At 33.8% G+C, this 24,769-nt stretch overlaps 2 protein-coding genes and 1 pseudogene across 2 annotated transcripts in view; 2 read left to right on the top strand and 1 right to left on the bottom strand.

Moving 5' to 3' along the window:
- LOC133186327 (E3 ubiquitin-protein ligase TRIM36-like) overlaps window positions 1-2,584 on the top strand; it is a 38,985-nt gene extending 36,401 nt beyond the window's left edge. Inside the window, exon 2 of the mRNA XM_061321580.1 lies at window positions 858-2,584. Within this exon, the coding sequence (XP_061177564.1) occupies window positions 888-2,567 (1,680 nt within the window). The 5' untranslated portion in view covers window positions 858-887 and the 3' untranslated portion in view covers window positions 2,568-2,584. The remainder of the gene's footprint in view (window positions 1-857) is intronic.
- A 6,661-nt stretch (window positions 2,585-9,245) lies between these two features.
- LOC133186347 (P2X purinoceptor 7-like) lies at window positions 9,246-10,265 on the top strand. The gene is made up of 4 exons (XM_061321601.1): window positions 9,246-9,312; window positions 9,468-9,584; window positions 9,727-9,966; window positions 10,071-10,265. The coding sequence occupies exons 2-4, from the start codon at window positions 9,543-9,545 to the stop codon at window positions 10,263-10,265; spliced, it is 477 nt and encodes a 158-aa protein (XP_061177585.1). The 5' UTR covers window positions 9,246-9,312; window positions 9,468-9,542.
- Window positions 10,266-16,199: 5,934 nt separating this feature from the next.
- On the bottom strand, window positions 16,200-20,080 carry LOC133186239 (uncharacterized; annotated as a pseudogene).
- Window positions 20,081-24,769: the final 4,689 nt, after the last annotated feature.

Below are 24,769 nucleotides of genomic sequence, written 5' to 3'. Positions count from 1 at the left end.
TGTAAGAAACGTGTACAAAGCGTTTCGTGCAGCCTTTCGTGTAAACCGTGCAGCCTTTCGTGCAGAGCGTTTCGTGTAAACCGTGTAGCGTTTCGTGACAGTACATGCAAACAATGAAAACTGTTATATTTCAAATAAAAAAAAAACTATTAAAAAGCTAGAGATCACTCTGGCCCCTTCATAGCTCCATGTTATCATTATTATTTAACCTGAATTATATCCACACTACATAAGGATGCTGAATAACAATATCACTGCCATCACTTTGCTGTTTGGAGATTTTAGTTTTCCCTTATAATTCATGTATTATGAAAAAAAAAAATGATCCCCCGTTTTAGCTACATCCTAAACCAAAGTTCAATTTTTTTCTATATACTCGTACATGCATTTTAATGTTAAAACTGATATCCCTATCTTGGGCAAATCCTGTCTTGAGGTATTGTTTTGAACAGAATTGAATTTACATCCACCAGGGACTCCTTTATGAAGTACATGTATTCTCTTTTCTGACCAAATGATTATTGAGAGGTAGATTTGTAAATGAACACACTTATTTCTATTTCTTATCCATCTTCCCCTGAAAGAGAACGTGGTTCTTTATTTGACAAACTTTAATCTCCTTCAAAAAAAGATATTTTATGGTAAATTTGGTTTGATATTGCTCTACTGCTCTACTTCGACAAAGAAGTCGAAAATGTAATAAGTGAAAGACGACAGAAATCAGACGATGGATGGACGGACAACAAATAAATGTCGATCAGAAAACCTCGTTTCACCCTTTGGAATTTAAAAAAACTCAATCGAGGTAATGAAAATCTCTCAAAATTTACAATGATTTTCTATTATTTCTTTCACAGCATCACCTTTATCAAGTGACCAAAATACCTATGGACCCCAAGTATAGTGCCCAAGACATCCTTATCTGTGACCTGTGTCAAAGAGCTGCATTACAGAGTCATTGTGAACTTTGTCATGTAAATCTTTGCATTAACTGTGTTGGAAAACATCTTTCTGACTCATCAAAAAGACACAATGTTGTACCATACAAACAAAGAACTTCTGTCCCTAACTACCCAAAGTGTCCAAATCATACCCAGAAACATTGTGAACTTTACTGTGAGAAATGTGACCTTCATGTGTGTTCGACCTGTCTTTCTTCAGGTAATCATAAAGGACATGATTTATCAGATGCTCTGCAAAGACTAAGGATCAAACTTAAAGATTTACAAAAAGACTTGAAAGAACTAGAGAAAAAAATCTACCCAACATATGAAGAAATTGCATCAGGTTTAAACTATGAAAAAGAAAACATAGACAAACATTACGAGAAATTGACAACAGCTGTCACCAAACAAGGAGAAGAATTGCACAGAGAAATTAACATCATTGAAAACAATCTAAAATCTGAAATTGAAGAGATGAAAACTAAACATCTGGCTGCTCTTCATGAACAGGAAAAACAAATGAATATGATAACGTCTGATGTAAAACAGAGCATTCTTGATCTGAAGAAAATATTGGATTCCAATGACATTTCCATAACATCTGAATACACATCAAGAAATGCTGAATTCAGATGTCTGCCTCCTAAAATGAAAGTTTCAATATCAAGTTTCTCTCCTCATCAGATCAATACAGAACAACTCCATCAAATGTTTGGTTCTCTGTCAGCATTATCCATTACAACAGAAAAACATGGCTACACAATGGAGACACCAGAAGCTGTATCATGTTCTCCAGTCAAATTACTTCTTGATGAACCGGAAATCATTACCACCATAGACATTGAATATGATTATCTTTACAGTGTTACCTGTCTCAGTGAGGAAGAAATGTGGACATGTGGGAAGGACAGAATCATGAAACTCTACAATCTCCAGGGTAAACTTCTGAAGTCAATCCAAACCAAGTCTGGGAACCTGCCACGTGATATAGCAGTGTCAAAGAATGGAGATTTAGTTTATACTGACCCTGATGCAAAAACTGTAAACAAAGTGAAAAATAAAAAAATAAAGGAAGTGATCAGAGTACAGGGATGGATACCTTACTATGTCTGTAGCACCTCCTCTGGAGACCTCCTGGTTACCATGAATAGTGATGATGGAGAACAATCAAAAGTTGTTCGATACACTGGGTCCACAGAGAAACAAACCATTCAGTTTGATAATAAAGGTGAACCTATGTATGCATCTGGTTATTATAAATACGTATGTGAAAACAGGAACCTGGATATCTGTGTGGCTGACTGGGGAGCCTATGCAGTGGTGGTTGTTAATCGGTCAGGAAAATTCCGATTTAAATACACTGGGCGTCCTTCCTCTACAGCGAAAGAATCATTTTATCCATACAGCATCACCACAGACAGCCAGAGTCAGATCCTGACAGCAGACTGTGCGGACCATTGTGTCCACATCCTAGATCAGGATGGAGAGTTCCTGCGTTACATTGATAACTGTTATCTACAGTATCCATGGGATTTATGTGTAGACACCAGAGACAACCTCTTTGTTGCTGAATGTTACCGTCATAAATTGAAAAAAATCAAATACATGAAGGATACACAATAATCATGCAACGAAATCGTAATGACTAAGCATTATTTGTTTCAGCTTCCAAACCAGCAAGGGTTTATCATATAATTCACCATTTGAAATGATAGAGACATTTCGTATTATTTACATTATTCTCCAACATTTTCAGCAGAAATTTTAAACTGACCAGTCAAGAAGGGCCACGCTGATGGATATATTTCAAAAACTAGTGTGCTCCAAGGAAATCATGTGTCGCCTGCTTTGTAGCTTTATTAAATATGTAAACAAATTAAAGAGTGGTCAGCTATATATTTACTACTTGAATGACAGTTCATGCATATGTCTGCAAAGAAAAAAAATCAAGGATAGTATATGACTACGATAGAATCTGACAATCAAAGAAGATAGGGTTTCCCAACTCTCAAATGAATAATTAAATTGAAATTATTAGAAATAATTGTTTACCATTTTATTAATACGCGTTTTCCAACAATCCTCAAAAAGCGATTTCAATCTGTCTTTACTGCAATTGTCAGTCCACATACACGATCCATTATGGAATACCAATCCCGATGTATTATCATTTATTTAAAATAAGTTTGTATGGTAATATCATTGAAACAGTTTCAACGTACAGTATCGTGCTCATAAACATATATAAATGCTAATTATCAAATCCCTGCCTTTCAAAATTCAAAACTCATGTTAAATTAAACTGCCAGGAGTATTATTTGTAAAGTAAGTCAAAGGCCAAATCAAGTGGATTGTAATGCTAGTGTTTTTCATAATGTTTTATGACAAACAGTGCACATACTAAATAGCATAGTCTTGCCTCTTAAATGTCAAAATATGCTTTTTATTGGCAATATGTACTAATTTGAAAGTAGGTCAAGGGTCACGAGATCGGTAACCATGGTAAGTGTTAAATATCAAATCCATACCTCTTACAGTTCTTTAGATATAAGTTGTGGCAGACTTACAGAGACAGACAGACGCCAGGTAAAGTGATCCGTAAGTGTCGCTTTGCTCTGCAGCGCAGATATATTAAGGCAGTACCAAGATCATTTTTCGGCAATTTTAGACTTTTTTCGTAAAATGTAACATTGGTAAATCGGAAAAGGTATAGATAAAACATATACTACTATTATCCATTGTATAGACTTCACTGAGACTTAGGCTAAAAGAAGCACTCCACTTCGACATCATCACGTGATGTCTATGATAGAAAAATTGCCTTAACCAAAAAGTGAAAAGTTCAACACTACCCCGGGGATAATTTATTTCTTTTTTTTTTTAAATAATTATGTAAAAACATCACTGGGTCATGAAAAGTGCTGCTGGATTCCTACGCTCCCGAAAGAGAAAAAAAATATACCAAAGTTTCGCATGAAACCTTAACAAAATTTTCACATTTTGTACATACGATCAAGGAATTGTCATCAATTAATGTTAAAAACACGATTCTAGCAGCACTTTCCAAGTACTATAGAATACAAACTTTTGATACAAACAAAACTTATGTTTCAAAGTATGCAGTGTAGTGTTGAACTTTTGCATCTTTGTTGTTAGAACGACAGCAGAAAGGCTGATCAGAATTTCAAAACATTGCATATATTCATTATAAGAAAACATAAGTACATGTATAAATCAGCGTTCCTGATTCTTAATCTTTAACTCCTTATGAATCACACATGACATTCACGGTATATGCTTTATTTGTTTACATGAATTCTCGTCACGTTTAATTTTCACTCGGCAAATATTTGATCAATAGTTATGACGTCATGGGTTTGGTATTTTACCCCCGTGATAAATAGTAGGCTATTTATACCACCAGAAAACGACAAAATGTTTATATTATGTTTTTGAATGATTCCATTCACTTCTTAGACCTGAAATTAAACTTTAAATATAGATATTAAGAAATTATCTCTAAAGTTCACGTCAGGCAGCTTACTATGACGTCATACTGTATAGACAAGTAGGATATATGAGTGCAGCCTTTATATACCCACGAGGCAACACAAAAATGGGGTTAAAGAGATGAGAATTTGATAACACGATGGAGAAAAAATTTAAAAGGAAATTTAAAAGTAAAAAAAGATAAAAGAATGTTGGAGAAAGTGAACAAAATCATATCTACCTATTTAAAAAAAAGAACAACAACACAACAGCCGAAACATAAAGGACAAACGTTAGAAACGTATAAAGAATAAAATTCAAACAATTTGGTTTCTTTGTTCTATTTTTCTCTTAGAAAGATAAATGTCTTTGCTAAATTAAAGTAGTATATGATAAATATATACTTAATTTGACAGATTCTCTAGAAATATTGAAAGAAATTGACAGAATCCCAACGTATCCATCAAAATAATCAATTCCTGAATTATGGTGAAGGGCTTCAAATTTAAACCTTTACCCGACACTCAGGGCCTTAAGCAGTGAAGGATCTTTATCGTGTCAACACCTGCAGTGTCAAGGGGATTCAGTTTTTAAGATATCATCCAAAAGACCCACAACTTTCACTTCAAATTGCCGAGCGCTAAGTATGGATTTATAAAAGTTAAATCCTGGTGGCAAATTTGGGGATGTGAACTGCTTGGGATTTGAGAAAAAAACCTACATTTAGAGAGAGAAATGCAAGATAACATGGAGAACTAGATGTTCTCATCAATGCAAAAACTCTACACGAACAGTTAGAAATTGATAAAGATAACAAAATTGAAAAAAATATCAACAATTCAACGCAATGCTTGCGCAAATCGTGCAAATACTGAGTAAAAGACAAAAGGATCTAAAAGAGTTTAAGAGTAAAAGAGAATATACAATTGAGAAACTAAAAACTGAAGCTGGTTCAAATTGAAAGGAGTCCAAAGTGGCGTTTATTCTCAGCAAAATCCAAATTTCACTTTGTGACATTAGAATAGCTATGTCTGATATTAACAAGACAACAAGCAATATATTGCGTATCGGCTCCATTATGAATGGGATTCCATACCCAATATCATACAAGGTAGATTGGATAATCAGCCGAATAACAAGTGCTTAGTTGACACAGATTCATCGCTGCAACATCTCACTGCGTGTTTCATGCAATTATGTCAAACAACAAATCCCTGAATGGTGTGATATCCGCAGCAATACTTGCATAACTGGAAGTACAGCATATGCAGCAAAAGGTCTTGAGTCATTAAAACGGGAACAGGAACATTTTGATCAGAGATTCTTTGGCAAAGAAAAGAATCCTGTGAATAAGAAAACAGGGAAAAGAATGGCACATGGGGAACAGAACGAAGTCAATAGAATGGCAACTCTGAAAGCTTCAGTTTTTTCATCCTTTTACCCAGACTTGCATTTCCAAGAAGTAGGCGTTTACGTCATTGAAAGAAATGGTAAACCATTTTTTTGTCAGCCATGATGGCAGTCTGCGACGAAATGACAAAGCAGAGAAAGCTATCGAAATAAAATGACCTTATTCATCTGCAGATGGGTCTCACTACAAAATTCATACAAGATATGTCTTACAATTGATGTTGGAAATGCAGGCTATGAAAGTGAAATCAGCATTGCTGGTTTGTTGGCTACCAAATATAATAACAGTTATTAATAATAAGGTTACTTTCTTAGAAAACCTTTGGAAGAAGATCTGGGATATTATAATGAATATTTAAGGAGGTGCTTCTGCTTTAAGACCAACTAAGCATCCAAAGTTGAAAGAGCTGAATCTGATATTTCGGAATACATTGAAATGACTCTACCTCACAGTTGTGAGGTAGAGTCATTAACAGCAAATCCTTGCTCACAAGAATTTGTTCAAGTCAATAACGTGAAAAACATTACTTATCTCACGGAATAAACGAAAATAACGATTTTTTGTTGGCAAAATTGAAATGGTATCGACAAAAGAAATAGAAACAAGTTTTCGAAAGTACCAAAATTGTATATTGGCTGCCAATTCGCTGACAAGAGATATTGCAAAACAAGTGCTAGTAGTCATGCTGTCTGACTTTGACCGACATTATAAATCAGAGATTCCACACTCATGCCCGGTAGCTTATTGTCTCTCTGGGTATAGTTTTACTTCGCATCACAGTTAAGGCTACAAAAAGGAGGCGGGGCCTAATCAATACGGGAAATATCTATTATGACATCACACAAAAATGGCTTTTTATAAATTACCACAAAATGAAATTATTTGTTTTAAACTGTCGGAGAGCTTTAAACTAGATCAAAACTTACTATTTCTTGTAGTTTTTTCGTTAGTAAAATCCCACACAGCAAGATATATGCCATCCACTGATCGCACTGCACTTGTCAATGTGACGTCATATCGTAAAATTTGACGGTTTGTATGCAGTGAGAGGCGGACAAAGTCATATTTTATACAATGAAAAATGTATATTGTAATCAAATAAAATATTTTTTGCAGATGTATAAGAGGCTATTAACTTGCATGGGGTGTCTATTTTAAGATTTTACTTTCCGTACATCCCCTAGTCAAGTGATACTACCGTATCTTTGTATGCAGATTCAATGGAGGGTAATAGAAGGGTCTAAATAAATCGATATATTGCAAGGGCATACCCGCAATGGATCTTGACAAGCTTTTACATAGAAACTCATGAAGTATTAGGGTATTTGAAAAGTGCTGCCAACCTGATGAAATATTGCAAATGAATTTATCATTTCTATATTTAATGCAGTTTACCAGCAAAATATTCAACATACGATCTAACAAATGTAGTATTAGCAATTATACAGTAGGATCTATATAGATTCGCAGCACTTTTCACAAACTACAAGGGTGTTGAAAATATTTATAAATTAGACTTAAATTTTTTACTTGCTTATGCCCTTGCAATATTGAAGTTTATAGATAACCTCAATACTTTAAGTATTTTTGATAAAATCAAGTGACTGCCACATCACAAGTCTAAATAGAAAATCTAATCGTCCTCAACATGTAGTTTTAAAACAATATTACTTTTGTCCGATATCAGTAAAATACTTTAATGAATCGCCCATCCTTGTAAAGAATGTATTTTTTATTTTAAAAAAATCGCCGATATTTCCATTGCGCACCCTAACTGTACTGCGTTGTCAGCAAGCTTCAGATATACTCACAGAAGTAAGGAAATGTTGTAAAGAAAGGGGTATCAACATTGAGGCGCAATCTTTGACGGTGCGTTTGCTCGATTAGCAGTGCCGGGAGAGAGAAATGAGCCTCCTACATTATTACAGCTGTCAAAGATGTCTAGGCAGAAGCGTGTTCTTTGCCAAAACACCAAATTGTGAAAAAACATTGTTGAATCGTTTTAGGTAAAGATTTAGTAAATGTGTTTAAATTGTCTTTTTTGTGCAAGATCCATTATCACGTCATAATTGATTTAAACTTATTTTTCCCGTACTTTACGGCTATAATAGAATTAAGTAGAAATAAAGCATCTTAAAGCAATATAAGCTGTCAGCGGCGGCAATTTTTTAACCCAATTTTATGAGGCTAATTAACAATAATGTGTTAGAAATAGATAATCTGCAAGTATCAGTAAACTACAGCTGTTGCGTATACACAAATACATTAATTAAATCGATCGTTTGTTTGAACTGACCGTCTCTCCAGCCACCGGTAATTAATATTCGGGACGGGATACGGAGATAACCGAGTATTAAGCAGCGCGTGCAAGATGATGAATCCATTATCAAATCGAAGATGGAAGAATCAGAGGTACGTGATAAATTTACTCTTTAACATTTTTAAAGTGTTGTTTCTTTCACAGTATTGCATAAAAACTTAAATAAGCCTCACCGAAAGCATAACAGGCTAAACAGAAAATAGAGTGACGTTTGCATAAATGAAGAGGCCCCCAACGGGATTTCTATCTCCAGATCAGTAGAATGTGTAAGATGCTGCAAGTCGCGTTTTACGCTCCTATTTGCCTAGTTATTGCACTCTCAAGTAATTTGAACTTCTTTTTTAGTGTCTGCATAGAAAAAAAAAGTAATAAAAATTTTAACCATTAGGCCTATAAAAAATTGTGCATAGATCAAGTTTATATAAGTTTGCTGAGAATATTATTTCTCTGTCAACACGTGTATGTAGTATAATCATGGCAATAAGTGAGTCATAACTGCATTTTCAGTCTATATATTTCATGGAAAAACCTTTTTTTTTTAATAAAAAAAATGTTATGAGGTCCAATTTCCATAAATGTTTTTCTGAATAATACAGAATAGTTCAAATTTTCTTGTCTCAAAATGCAAAACAAAATGATACACTAATCACTGAGAGTGAGAATAATTCATGAATTTTTCAAGACAAAAATTTCTTACCTCAAATTATGATTTCTTGTAAATTAGAGTCTTGGAATTTTACTTTCACATTTGACATGTTATATCAATGTAATTCTTACACTACAGATAAAATTATTTTGAAATTATGTGAAGAATCTGCAAACAAATTCTACATTTTATGTGTTTAAGTTATAAAAATAAGCAACAAAAGACACTGCAATAATATTTTAGAAAAATGGATTTTCAATGAAATATATAGTGGAAAAAAAATATGGCTCACATATGGTCAGGTACTGTGGGTTTTACTTGAATGTAAAAAATAAAATAATTTTTGAAATCATATTTGATTATATTCGTACTAATTTTATAGTTATCAAATGGATCAAGATCAAGGAGTGTTTCACCAAATTCACCAAGTTCATCAGATGAAGAGATATCCAATGTCAGACGAAGAGGGCGTGGTAGAGGCAGACAGCCTAGAGCTACTGGGGTAGGAGCAAATTATTTAAATTCTTTACCCCCTCTCCCAAAAAATGTGACAGTTTAAAGCTACTGAGGTAGTAGTGCAGTTCTACTCCTCCCCTACCCCCCCCCTTCCCCCCAATAAAACATAAAAAACAAATGAAGTGTTGTTTATGATTTTAGGTCTTGAGAGGTCGAGGACGTGGAAGGTGCAGAGGACGACAGCGCGTGCAGCCAGCTGGCTTGAATAGACTGGAAATGGCAGCACAGGCTCGACGGGACAGACAATCTCAGCTTGAAGTATATACACATATATATTAATATTTATATATTATAAAATGTCTATATAAATGTCTATATCAATTGAAATATATAAAGTTCTTATTTCAGCCAGCTTATAAATATCAATTAAATTCTTTTAAAACAAGCTCTTCAATTTCAGGAATGTATTTCCAATATGGACTTGGCTGCACTACAGGAAACTCTCAAGTTAGTCTGCAAGAAACAGCCTTCATTATTGATGGATGTCCTGAAGACTGCAAATGATAATGGTGATCCAACACCAGGGAATAGCCCTGCGGTTCCAGACTGGTGCTCTTGCAATAACTGTAGGGAGATGCCTACCGAGAGGGAAAAACTGTGCTGTGGAAAAATACCCCAGAACTGTCACACAAAATTAGCTGTAAGTTTTCATTTTTTCAAATTCTGATCAAAATATTATTATTCACCAACTAGATATGAAAAAAGGTGAAGATAAACAGTCAGTGTAATGTCTATTATGTATAGGATTTCTATACCATAGTGCTAGATGAATTGGTTCTCGAAGTTGCCATGAGATTTAGGAATGATGCTTTGGCAGAACCTAGAGATGACAACTACAACAGAGCTCATCGACATACAGCTTACAGACAATATGTTATGTGGATGCATGGCCGTCTTGGAGCTGGAAACCGAAAGGTCATTCCCAGCTGCTGCATATGAAAAATTCGAGACCAATATCCTGAACCTTCTGGTCAATATGTGGAATACATAGAAGGAGTCTTAGATTGATAAAGACAACATTTGATTTTCACATATTGCTGTTTTTATATAATTATAAGGTTAATTAAACATTGAATAAATCTTTGAAATACTATGTATCATTTTTCATTCATCAATGTGAAAAGAAAAGAACAAAAAAAGCAAAACATGCAATGTCATATTTAAAAGACTGTATCAAACACCTATTGATGAGTTGATGAATATTTACAAAATTCTGCAATAACATAAATGTTCAAAGTATCCAAGCAATTCAGAAAATTGCATATCATAAATCTAAAAAGTTTTTTGATTGCAACATTATCCTTGTTATAAGTAGCTTGCATAACTCCAAAGGAGTGGGGGGTATACTGTTTTACCCTTGTGTGTATGTCTGTGTGTTCCGTGTCTCTCCAAAACAATTTTTTTGCAATTTTCTCAGTAACTCTTCATCACAGATGCTTGAAATTTTAGCACAATCTTTGTTTAGGCATGCCATACGGTGGGATTCATTTTTATTTGAATCCGATGTCAACTTCCTGTTTATCCGTGCGTCTGTCACTAACAAATTTTTCGTCACAGTTTTCTCAGCAACTACTCATCACAGATGCTTGAAATTTTAGCACAATCTTTGTTTAGGCAAGCCATATGGTAGATTCATTTCTGTTTGAATCCGATGTCAACTTCCTGTTTATCCATGCGTCTGTATGTACCAAATTTCCGTCGCAGTTTTCTCAGCAACTACTCAGCGCAGATGCTTGAAATTTTAGCACAATCTTTGTTTAGGCATGCCATATGATAGGATTCATTTTTGCATGAATTCGATGTCAACATGAGAGTGTATATTCACATCAGAGTGGGGGTATTACTAGTGAGCATTCGCTCACCCACTTCTTGTTGTTACAGGTAAATGTTCAAAATTGCAATATTAAACAAGATCAGAGACGTGTCTCTTTTCTTGATTCTGACTAATTAAGGTAGAGATTGATAGGTTGTCAACAAAAAAACTAACCATTGAAATTTTCTGAATTTAATATATGTTTGTGTTGAGTCTTTGTTCTAAATCATATTAAAAATTCAAGGTAGGTCATCGGGCTAGTTTAAGAGAAATTTGATAATTTAATATAGCCTTCATCACCCACCGAAGAGCTGAAAAAGCAGGGTAAAATAATATAAGAAGAAGAAATGAAAAGGGCTATAAAATTTTTATTGATATATTAATTATCATTTGTCTTATATGAATTCAAACATCTGTCTATATGAATTAATATTTGACATCAATCTTAAAAGTATCAACCATTGTAAACGAAAAACAGAATTACATTCACCAAGATGCATGGTCAAATTACGTTAAAATATTGCCTATTCATTGCTCAAAGACTCACACTTCTGCTTCCACTGTGAAAAAATTACCCATCAAATTTCTTTTTTTATTGCATATTATAGTTAGTCAATAGGTATCTTAAATTTCAGAAGAAAATCATACTACATAATGGGGTTTAATTTCAACCTGGCACAAGTTTATTATCTTACACCCTACCCTACCCCCTTTCTTTACAAAGGATGCACTTTTGAAGAATATGGCGACTAAGAGGGATTATCAAAGAATTCATCAAAATATTTCACAGAAAATGAGTAAATTCTTTGTAATATTCTTCTAAATTACATTTTATATCACAAAAGCAAACACTTATACATCCTAGACACATGTTGCCCTGGTTGACCTTTTTGCACTTACACTCAAACAGATATAAACTTTCCTTTATATCGTTAAAATTGACTTTGATAGATTTATTATACATATGATTCTTGGATGAATTATCAATGACAATATCTTCTGGCCAATTCTGTGCATAAATAAACTGGTCTTTTAATCTTCCTTTGACAACATTAGTATTAATTTCACTTTCCTTTAACAATTCCTTTTTCATTCCAAATACATGTATAACATGTATAAGAATACCTAGTGATTATGAAGTTTTGTAAACAGAATCAATCCACAGTATGTTATCCTTGTTTTAAAGATATTCAAATAAAAGCATGAGTTATATGTTTCACTGTTTAATGAAGACTGCCTGGTCATCAGTAGTCAGATATTAATACACTAAAGCATCACATGGTAAAAAGTGCGGGGAAATAGAGAGTGATTGGGTTATCATTACAAACATACAAAAATAGTGTAATAATTTACGTAAGAACATATAATCTATTAAAGGTAATAATTTGTAACTTTAAAGTATAGATTTTACACACAGATTTATAAAAGTTAGAGGAATCCCACCATAAACTGTATATGATGGTGTACAACTTTTAAACTCAGGATGTAATTCAACAAAATAAAGTGAATACATTCAATAATATGTAAGTTTTTCTTGAAGTCCAAACTCCTCAAGTAATTTCAAGAAAATTGGAATGTCATTTGATACAACATTATGACCTACAACAAGAAAAGGATGGTTTGATTTAAGAAAATCTAAGAAATATAACAATGCTTGATGAATGTTGATGCTACATGTACATGTATTACCATTAAGATTCATTTGGAAAAGTAAGATAAACTTGTTATTTTGCTAGCTGTAGTTTTTTGGCTTATTGGCTGATGAAGATCAATCATTTATGTACACATGTATGAATCTTTAATTACCATCATATGGATCCAGTTGTGTCATGTTCAAGGAACGGGACAATTCTGTTGATTCTATGTCAATACAACAAAGGTGTTCTTTTCAGAAGGAGCTGCAATGAGCGGAATTCATTCTGTATATTCAGATTTTGAAGCACATATCTAATGGCCGGGATATGTCTGTTCCTCTTTACTGTATCCTTCTGGTAGTTCTTTTTCTGAAATGAACACATTATTTTAATATTTAAAGAACTAAAATACATGTATTACTTCTTTCAAACATGGTATGACTATGTCTATATTATGAATATAAGACATTTCTGTCAGATTATACTGTAGCAATACATTTTATATATATATATGTAATCATCAAATTGTCATGAATCTTTTAATCAAATGCATATATAGTTGGCCTCATTAATCTGGACACTTTTGCTCCCAAGGAATTTGTTTGGATTGATGAAGTGTCTAAATTAAAAAAAAATTGGTACATATAGATAAAGATTCTAGTATAAAGATATTCTAGTTTCTCAATGTAGGTCACACCCTAAGGCCAAGATCATGGGGTTAAAAAAAGAAATAAACATGTGAAATACAAAGACCCAGCAATAATTGTTTAAGAGTTAAGGCCAAAGGATATAGTTTTTGTGGAAAAAACACTACATGTACCTGTCATTGAAACATCTTCAATGTAAAACAATACATACAGCAACTAGCAACATGCTGTATGTGTACTTAAAAAAGCGGGCTTCATATTTTAGCAGCTTTGGCGCAGACAACAATGCGCTAATTCAAGAATACTGCTAAGAAATCATTTATAAATACAATATACAGCAGAGACTTATATAGCTCAAATTCATGACTTTGCCAAAAATTCCACACCCAGTAATTGCGCTAAATTTTAAATACGCAAATTTATGTACACATACAGTAACTATTATATGTGGAATTAAAATACATTTTTTACATCATTCTTATTCCTTGGTTTTAATCCAGTCTTGTCCTAATTACCTTACTGACATAATTCCAATATTCTTTTGTAACAATGCATATGACACTTGATTATATAGCCAAGGATCATGTATGTCCATAAGATCTGTAACATGAAGAAAAGACAATAAAAATTAAAGTAGATAGCTTGATCTATTTAAAAGATATTGTAGAATTTATTAACAATTCTGATTTAATTTGTAAATTTAATTTTTTGTAAATTTAGGTATGATAATGTGAAGAAGTCAGTATGTACATGTATTGTTAAAAAAACCATGTCTCATAAGTTTTTTAACAATACTGACTTCTTCAGATTATCATACCAATTCTTTGGTGTTATAGTTGAAACAATCTCATTCAAGTTAGAAGACATCTTTACATTTTATAATTTTTGGTTACATGTATTCAGTTTTTAATTCAATTTACAGTGTTTTTTTTCTGTATGTCTATACACAAGCATTTACCGGTACATGTATTTAAGTCAATAGATCACCTGACTTGTGATGCAGGGGTCCCAGGTTAGAATCTCGGTCCAGCCATACATTTTCCTCCTTTCCTGTCGCACATGTATGCTACTTTATGTACAGTTACTGTAGCAGATCTGTCTTGAATTTTCCTGAAATATGTATATGTACTTTGAAAAATTATTGACTTGAGAAAATGCTTCTACATGTATACAATAGTTTGTACATTATGGTGTGTAACTTAAGAATATAAGGACTAAAAATTTGAAATCTAATAAATTTATAACAATATAAAACACCTCCTTCCCCACCCCTATTGGAAAAATTTCTGGATTTTCCCTGTTACATGTGCAAGTGTAAATTGAAAGGAAAAAATAAGAGATGAAACAAATTAAGCTTTAAATACAAACCAATGGCTACTTTGAAGTTAATGTAAAAAGCACTCTTGATATTCCTCTTTCCAGCTGACACTTGATTTGAATGGCCACATTATTTCCGCAGAGAATGCTGAATACACTGCCTTAGCCTAGTCCATATTTTGCTTCACCTGTAGTATTTAATATTTCTTTTAGTATTTATGATATCTGTTTATAATCAGGGCCCTTTTGAGCATACAACAAATACATACATAATTAATTACATGTGCATAATTATTACATAAACTTGCATTTATTTCAAAATCTTTTGAATACAGCACCATTTAAACTGTAATTTATCATCTATGTATATGGTTCATAAGTTAACATGTAAAATACATGTACTTAAATAATATACAATGTTAAGTATTAAACAGGTCCAGTACAATCAGTACATTTATCTGCATAGGTAGAATTACCTACAGATGGCTACTGTAACTTTATTTAGCTACTTTCGGTAGCTTTATTTAGCTATTTCAATGCAACTTTTTACAAATTTGCTTTTTATTTCAAAAAGACAAAATTAAAAGATCTAGAATTGCAAGTAAATGTCCACTATTACTTATACAAGGGATTAATATTTAAAAAGCGATCCAAAGCAGAGAAAGTTTACACATTTCTGCATTTTAACGCTTTAAGCAAAATATGTATTTCTATTGTTTGAGTAACTATACACAACCTGGTGTGCTTTTAGGCACAGAAAAGTATGATTACTTCACATTGTGCTAAATAATTACCAATCCGGCCTTAATCATGTTTGCCAGAAATGTCTGGTCTTGTTATTTCATTCAAGAAGTAAGAGTCTGGTCATAAAAAAGTTTGACTTTGTAGCTAAATAAAACTACTTTAGTTAGGTAAATAAACCTATGTAGGTTATTCAAGCTACGTAGCTAAATCTAGTGATTGAACCAGATCTAGACCTGTACGTTAAACTGTTAAACAAGCATGCACCATAGTCGTAATATTCACCTGATCGATGTATCTGAAACGGACACTGCAAACAATACATTTGTTCTGCAAAATTTTTACTTCTTCCATCATACCAATTAACATCTGCAGGGTCATGGCCTTTAATCAGTTAATGTCTATATTCAAAACTACATCACACACAGATACCGGCACCCACGTGGTGCTGCAGTCGACAAGGAGTAGTTTCACCAAAATTATGTTCATGGTCGGTTTCAGTCTCATTTTCATTTCGATTCTTATTAAGAAGCTTCAATTCCGAGGACCGTCAAGATCAAATATGTATGGAAACTTTCTCGACTGCTTCGTCGGCCATCTTGTAGCATAGACAATAATGTGTAAATGAAGATTATTATTTGGCGGCGTTGCGGAATCCGGAAAAACAGCACGTGCTAATATGCGGCTTCTATCTATCACGTGATTGCTATCCGTCTCTACCTTAAATGCTCTCATGGAGAAATCGAGATTTCTTCTCTGCCACAAGAGATTCAGTTGGCGGTGGAGCAACAGGAGCTAGGGTCTCGGACACACGTCGTGGATCCTCCACATCAAGGACAACTGGCTTGTTCATACCAACAGGGTCAAAAATCCTATTCTGAAGACACAGTTTCATGATGTCAGTTGCTTACCGCTGATGCCTAAAGTACAAGATTCAATATATTTCAAAATGCATTCCAACCTAGTCAGCAAAATAATTTGCAATGGTATATTGTAGATTTTAACTTAAAAAATAAATGAATGAGACAAAAAGAAACCTTAGTGATCCATCTTTTCTTTTGGCAGCTTCTCTGTCACAATTTGCATTGTGGTCCAGTGCAGCAACAAGGTTTCTCGCTCTGTACACTGGAGGTGTGTAAGAATGGCGCTTTGATGAGTACTTCAAAATAAGGTTTTGAAAGTTCTCCAAAGCGGCTGTACTTCTGTAAAAAAAAAAAAAATCACTAAATAAACTATATACATGGTGAAATCTTCTTGAAAAGTGTTAATCTAACATTTAAGAAATCTGTTATATATATATCACATTTGTGTTTTCATTTTCTAATGGAAACATTATAATAGGATATGCATAAATAGAAAATATCTGTAGAAAAATGTGAGTATACAATCAATTTTGTGTATACCGGCAATTAAGGTAGTAAGGAATCTTCTTTATTAGTCTTTTGTCCCTAACAATTTCACGCAAGGCAACATGTGCTGGGGATCCTGCCTCAAGCCAATCTTTGTTCCTTTCCTCTGTTAATGGCCCATGCTGACATAAACTTTTTGCTCCTGCTCTGTATGGCAAAATCCATTCATGCTCATTCACAACATGATGTATGACTCCAAAACAAATGCCCTGAAAAGAAGAACAGTCTAAAATTATTTTTTAACTCTCTATTAACACAAACTGAATCAAGTGGTTTTTCTATTTACAGTTCAAACTTACAATAAACTCTTCTTCTGTATTTGCTACAGAGGAACAAAACCAAAAATGGTTTACTATCTCTCTTGTCCACTGTAATATTGGTTTTTTTGATTTTTCTTGTCCAGTCTGAAAATAATGTTCAAAATTCAGTTTACTCATTTAGCATTTTTCCAAATTTTGAAAATGTTCTCAAAATAAAAATCTTAAATTGTCTCACCTTTATTAGTGTTTTCCCAAGGTTTTTTGACCCATGCCAGATGTCGAATGAATGTTTTATTTCTGGGTAATCTTTTTCTGTTATAAAAACATGATGATAGCTACAGTAAATCTAATTTATATATTTATCCCTAAAGAAAAATCAGAAAAAATCCTAATTACAGATTTAAGCTTTAAAAAAAACAAAAACAAAAACAAAACAAAAAAAAAACAACAACAAAAACAAAGAAGTATACAGAGACACATACTCATTAAAGCTTCAATCTGCACATGTGCATCTGTCACCACTTCCACCACATTTATTTCTTTTTCAAGGAGAAACTGCAGGCCCTTCTGAAAACACGCCTTTTCAAGGATTGCACTTTTTCTTCCTGTCATTCTCTTGTCCATGGTCACTAAGCACAGTATCTTGTGGGTTTCATTTTCCATAAATGTGTACTTACAGTACTGTGCGGAATGACCTGGACTGTCCATACGACCATCGCCTAAGCAAACAAACAAAAAAAAAAAAACAAAAAAAAAAAACAACCAAATAATCGAAATAAAAGAAAATTTAAATATATCCTCTTCTTGACAAAACAAACAATACAAGCATTTGGTTGATATTGTACTCACCAAGAACAACAACATCTTTTCCTCTGAATTCTTCTAGAATATCATTCTGATGCTTTTTCCAAATTTCTTCAATTGTTGGAGTGACATAGGTTCTTTGTATCTTTATAAATGATGAGACAGACAGAATGGGGGAGCTTCAGGAACTTAAAAAACAGGGAAATCTTTTGAAAATTATTTCCTGACGCCAGTAAAGCTGCTGAGAGTAAAACATCCCCACTGTGAACCCGTCTATTAAGAAGAGGTTGCGAACACCATTTGTGTGCCTCATGATTGTTTGTGCAGACCTGGAACAGAAATTTAAAAAGTGCCTTTGTATTTCAAAAAGAAAGGCAAATGATGCCTTGTCACAATATGTATTATATATGATTCTTTTAAAATTATACTGAAGTTGATTACCCATCTCAGGTACACAGCTGAAGACACTACTTCTGATGAAATGTGAACTTGAGCTTCACATCCTTTCACCCTACAAATCTTAGGGACTCCTGTTTCTGCCAAGGTAATCAGCTGATTAATGTAAACCATGGCTGGACAATCATGGACCAGTTGTTCAATTTCATCATTGTTGCGTATAACTGGTAGACAACCATACTCGGCATGTTCTACAAAGTTTTCTTCATCGTCCTCAATCTCTTCTGAATCCGACTCATCTAACGTCACACCATGGTCAAGTCTATAGAGAGAATAAAAAAAAAACATAGCAAAATTATAAAATTTATGTTATTACAGTTTAATGAACCAATTACCAATAATTTTTCCCATTAGTATGTTTCATGCTATCTGAAATATTTACAATGATTAAACATATTTAACCTCTTGTAATTAAATTTTATATTACTAAGTAAATAATAATTATAATAAAAATTACTTTAAAGACAGGTGGAAACTTGGCTCATATTCTTCATCATCAGAAGAGTCATTTTCTTCGCATGTCAGTTCAGAGGCACTCATTGTCAATCTAATAAAAATGCATATATCAAAATCATTCATGCTGAAATAATACATGACGTATTACGCTTTCATGATACACCGGATAAGACAGATTTAATATTTATTGCTAAAAAAATGTTATTTCAAACAAGAGGCACAGGGGCCACATTGCTCACCTGAGCACTCTGGCTAGGAAACAGCAGAAATCAATTCAGTTCTGAAAAGTTTAAATATAAAAGTGGTTCGGGGGATGGGGGGGTGGGGTGTACTTCATAGGGATGCTTATGAATTAATATGACAAATATGCCCCTGTATTTTCCTGGGGGTCATAATTTGAACAAACTTGAATCTACACTACCTAAGGATGCTTCCATATAATTATGACCAATCATGGCTTTGCTGTTCTTGAGAAGAAGATTTTTAGAGATTTTCCCAATATATTCCTATGTAAAACTTTGACTACCCATTGTTGCCCCACCCTACCCCCGGGGGTCATGATTTGAACAAACTTGAATCTACACTATCTGAGGATGCTTCCATTTAAGTTTCATGTTTTCAAGCACAGTGGTTCTTGAGAAGAAGATTTTTAAACGATGCCATTAATTTTTCACGAATTCATAATTATCTCCCCTTGGAAAAGGGGTGGCCCTTAATTTGAACAAATTTGAATCCCCTTTACCCAAGGATACTTTGTGGCAAGTTTGGTTGAAATTGGCCCACTGGTTCTTGAGAAGAAGATGAACATGTGAAAAGTTTACGATACCAACGCCAACAACAACAGACAACGGACAAATTTCGATCAGAAAAGCTCAAGTGAGCTAAAAAGTATCTTAGAGAATTATAAACCTTTAAAATGAAACAATGTCTATTTCCCTTGACCCCCCCCCCCAAAAAAAAAAAAAAAAAAAAAAAAAACATTTAAAATTTAAAGTACTGGGGAAAAGATAGGGTAAGGGCAATTTTGACAGGTCGGTCGGAGTACATCAAACAAATTAATTTTTATTGGCCTTAGAAGGAAACATTTTAATATGTGTGACAAAAGAGCAATGTTGTCAAACCTAAAAGGATCCACAAAACTGTCTGAAAATGGCTTAAAGCTCTTAGTCCTTGGATCTGTAGGTTCTGCAATTTCCTCAATGCCAGACATAGCACTTTCAACACTGAAAATATTATTTAAAATTTCTTTTTAAAAGTAAATTTTCTACATAATAATAATGATAATAATTTCAAAAATCCATTTATAATGGTTTTGGTAATCATATATGTATTCAAAAATTGACACAAATACTTCTCAAAATTTTGCAAATGTAAAACAAGCTTGGATATTTACTCTTTTCCCACTTCATCTGGTGAAATATCAGACAAATCAGACTGAACAATACATATTTTCTTCAAAGCTGGTGGACCAGGCGTTGATGTAACACAGGGTTTGAAGTTTTTTCCAGCATGAACACTTGTATATTTTTGCTCATCCTTAGCTTCATAGCTAGAACAATGAAATCTAAACGTTTAACATAATTATATAAATATCTTGTATAGTTATATAAACGTTTAACAGAGTTTGGTTATTTACCCTTTCCGTGCCTCACAATATTTACGCTATCAACTGGCTTACGAAGATACTTATTTGTTGTATATTACAACAAAAAACTAACATCGGCTGAATAAGATATGATGCTTACAAGTCAAGTAAGGTACTAAGAGTTTTCTCCAATCATTTATACTAGTATCTTACATTAAATTGGCTATAATTAAACTTGTACACACTTACTTGTCAAGCAGAATCTTTGCAACTTCGATATTTGTTTTCACGGATAATTTTGTCCGCAGCTCCGTCCAACGATCGTATTGATCTCAAATATATATTTTGTTTTTGTTTAACCTAGCATTCGCTTCCCTTTTATTCCTTTTTCTCGCCGAATCCGTTAATTAAATCTTCGCACCACGTTTTCCCGACATCTTTGCTCTGCATCTCCGACAAGCTGCACATGCGTACATCAGTACGAACATCAGTCTCCGAGCGTTTGACCCAGAGGTCACTTGCATATTTCTGACTACGTCGGGGAAATATTGTCTTGCAAGACAAAAATTCTTGAACGGCTATTTTTCTCTTTTTCGACTTATTCGACCTTCAATGAGTTCAAATTTAGTCTATAATTTTAAATTTCAGATCGATAAAATGTTTTCGTGCTACATACTTGATTAAAAAAAAACTGCCGCCGCTGACAGCTTATATTGCTTTAATGAAATGCAATTGAAATCATGTCAAAAGTGACCCCGCAAACTATATTCATGTTAATATAATTTTAAAAAAGAGGTCAAGAGGATATGATAAACAGTTTCTTGAGAGACTTTATGCAATTTTTATTGTTGTTTGTTTGTTTGTATTTTGTTATATGTCCCTCTCGAGAATTTTTCACTCATATGGAGAGGCCACCACTTGCCGGTGGAGAGCTGCAAATTTTGTCCTATACTCGGCACTTACGGCCATTGAGCAGTGAGGAATCTTTTTCGTGCCAGCACCTACTGCGACACGGGACTTCGGTTTACACGGTCTCATCCGAAGGACCGGTCTCCACGTCCGACAGTAGGATTCGAACCCGCGACGTAAGGATAAACTCCTTACTCCGCGACTCTAGAGCAGACGCTCTAACCACTGCGCCACGCGGGCGACATTATGCAATATTTATACTTTTCCTTTGCATGCAATAGATAAATAGATTGATTGATTGTTGATAAACGTCCCATTCGAGAATTTTTCACTTATATAGAGACGTCACGATATACCGGTGAAGGGCTTCAAATGTTGACCTTTACTCGGCACTCAGGGCCATTGAGCAGTGAAGGATCTTTATCGTGCCAACGCCTGCCGTGACACGGAGCCTCGCTTTTTAAGGCCTCATCCGAAGGACCCGCAACTTTCACTTCAAAATGCCGAGCGCATGGCGAAGGAACAGTTGCTACCCTTTTTTATCGACTTATGTCAGTCACGGCTGAGATTCGAACTCACGACCTCCCTATCACAAAGCGAGCGCTCTACCGACTGAAAAACTACCTTATTTATAAAAAAATTCTTCTTTTTTCATTGAAAATAGCAGTTTAAAGTATGTATTTGGGCTGAGTTTATCTGAAAATTAAGTCTCGATACACCTTATTTTACAAAGCTATACTTGTAAAGGATCATGAAATGAATTTCTTTCTCAAATTTGAGAAATCTGAAGGCACCTTTCATTTACTAGATCTTGACATTAAGATCGATAATATCAAGAATTATGAAGATTTGAAGTGTAGATTCGATGTTAATTGTAAAGACGTCTGCACATGAAATGGCATAGTCCATCAATTCTGTATTGGCTACCATGGGAAGAAGAACGATAATTTCAGAATTCCAATAAACTGGAGGGATATTCTTAATTCAGAAAGAGAGACATTAACAGAACGTTCTTAAAAATACAGAGAAATTGCAGAAGACATCGAAATGGCCATTGTACAAACTACAGAAGGTGACATTGGAATAGAATTTCAACAAAAAGCCGCAGAAGTAAATGGAGAAAATGAAACCGCGAACGTTGAAATTGTGATAAACAACGATCATGTTGACGATGACGTGAGTTCTATCACCCAGCACAAAATGCCGAAGAAACATAAAAGCTTTTAGATGATTATGAGAGGCATGAAATGTGGGTGAGATTTTGTGAAAATGAAAAAAAAAAAAAACGGAGAAATTGTTCAAAAGAAGAATTCTTTGACATTGTATCCACAGCAGCTTCATTGAGCAAACTGACCATGCAAGAGATAATTTCATTTTGTAGATCAATAAAGGAAAAGCTAAAAAAGAATGGGATGCAATCGCTCTCAAGTATGAGGAAATGTGAAATTGTAAACAATTTTTTGGAAAATTTTGGTGATGGATCCTTTGTTGATACATTGTTACACTCTATGGTAAAATCTCTCCCAAAACACTTTTTGAATGCAGTACAAGCAGCTTGTATTATCCTCGTTAACTCCAGAAGTGGCGGAATGAAGCAACATCTCAGGACGGATGCACGATCAATGGTTCTCAAAAACCACCTTTATGGTATTGCCAGCCAAAATGTCTACCTTCTGAAGCACTACACTTGCTTGAGTTCCTAGATCCTGGACATTTTTAGGGAAACACGAGAACAAAAATATGCAGCACAGACATGCCAAAATCAATATCTTGCCTCGTTTTAGAAATTGTTCATACGTAGAGCATGCTCTTGCGTATCGATTCAACTGAGAGACATAAACCCCATATGCAGGTGATAGAATATATTGCCACATAAGTAAGGGAAGTTGACGATTGAAAAGTTGAAGTCATCACTTTTATCATAAAGCTTTGTTGTTAGGTTACCATTAACATTTTTTTTTTCAAGTAAAATATCTAAATATGAAACAGATGTGTCAGAATCTGTGTTATCTTTTTTTTCAAGCTCACTGGGATATATCGAGTCGACATATGAATAAAAGTAAGTATTGTTAATTGATAATACATTTTCGATATATCCAAATGTCGAGTTGAAGGCCACAGCAAGTGTTTTCTTCTTCTCATTTAGAAGTTTTTGAATAAATTCTGCTTCATATGAATACAAAAATAAACAGCACAGTTAAGGCTACAATAAGGAGGCGGTGCCTAATCTATACGGGAAATTCTTACTTTGACATCACACAAAAATATAAGTTCCTCAAATTATAACAAAATGAAATGATTTGCTATTATAAACTGTTGGAGAGCTTTAAAGTACATCAATACTAACTACTGCATGCATTTTTGTCGTTGGTGAAATCCTTCACAGCTATATAAAACAATTCAATGATCGTAATGCACTTGAGAATGTGACGTCATATCGTAAAGTTTGTATGCAGTCAGTTATAAATATTTTATACAATGAAAAATCTATTTTGTAATTAAATATTATTAGAGGCCATTAACTTGGATGCGATGTCTATTTTATGATTTTATTCATATACTTCCCATACATTCCCTGGACAAGCGATACTGCCGTATATTTGTATGCAGATTCATGAAAGAGTAATAGAAGGGTCTTAATAAATCGATATATTGCAAGGGCATACCCTAAAAAGATTATGACATTCTTTTATACATAAACTCAAGAAGTATGAAGATATTTGAAAAGTCCTGCGAACCTGATGAAATCTTGCAATTGAATTAATTATATCTATATTTAATGTACTTGACCAGCAATAAATTCAACATACGGTCTAACTAATGTAATTTTAGCAGTTAGATAGCAGAATCTACATAGGTTCACAGTACTTTTCACAAACTACAAAGAGTATTGAAAATAATTATAAATTATTAACTTGGATATTAAATATATAAACTTGGTTATGCTCTTGCAATATTGGAATTTATAGATGACCTCAATACTTCAGGTATATTTGCTAAGATCACATGACTGCCACATCACGTGGCAAGTCTGAATAAGAAATCTAATCGTCCTCAATATGCAGTATTTTCGATCTTGGAATTCGCCGATATTTCCATTTGGCACCTTAACTGTACTGCGTAGGTCTGCTAATAAGGGGGCACAATTGGATCCATGGGAATTTCAACAGATTGATGGAAGACATGATCTCCAAAAACTCGATAGATATTGTCAATCAGAAACTCAAGCATCTTTTTAATATTAACTTCAGAGTACTTGTGTGCACAATCAGAGTGCTTTCTAACAAAATAATTTTGTTAATGGCCATTGACAAGGTAAGTATATTTACGAGTTCCATTTTTATTGAAAAAAGCAGCTGTCTATGATGTCAAAAGCCTGGACCACATCTCGAATATACCGCTGAACAGTACT

The sequence above is a fragment of the Saccostrea echinata genome, unplaced genomic scaffold (assembly GCF_033153115.1).
Source record: "Saccostrea echinata isolate AGI-Se365-2 ecotype Australia unplaced genomic scaffold, CSIRO_AGI_Sech_v1 ptg000013l, whole genome shotgun sequence".
NCBI classification, from domain to species: Eukaryota; Metazoa; Mollusca; class Bivalvia; order Ostreida; family Ostreidae; genus Saccostrea; species Saccostrea echinata.
The sequence above is the reverse complement of the archived record's forward strand: the minus strand, read 5'-3'. Positions and strand labels throughout refer to the sequence as shown.

Excerpts from the sequence above, each read along its gene's own strand:
- LOC133186347 (XM_061321601.1), top strand. The coding sequence starts at position 9,543 with ATGGCAGCACAGGCTCGACGGGACAGACAATCTCAGCTTGAA. Across the intron at positions 9,585-9,726 it reads ACAGACAATCTCAGCTTGAA|GAATGTATTTCCAATATGGA; the intron begins GTATATACACAT and ends CTTCAATTTCAG. Across the intron at positions 9,967-10,070 it reads ACTGTCACACAAAATTAGCT|GATTTCTATACCATAGTGCT; the intron begins GTAAGTTTTCAT and ends TATTATGTATAG.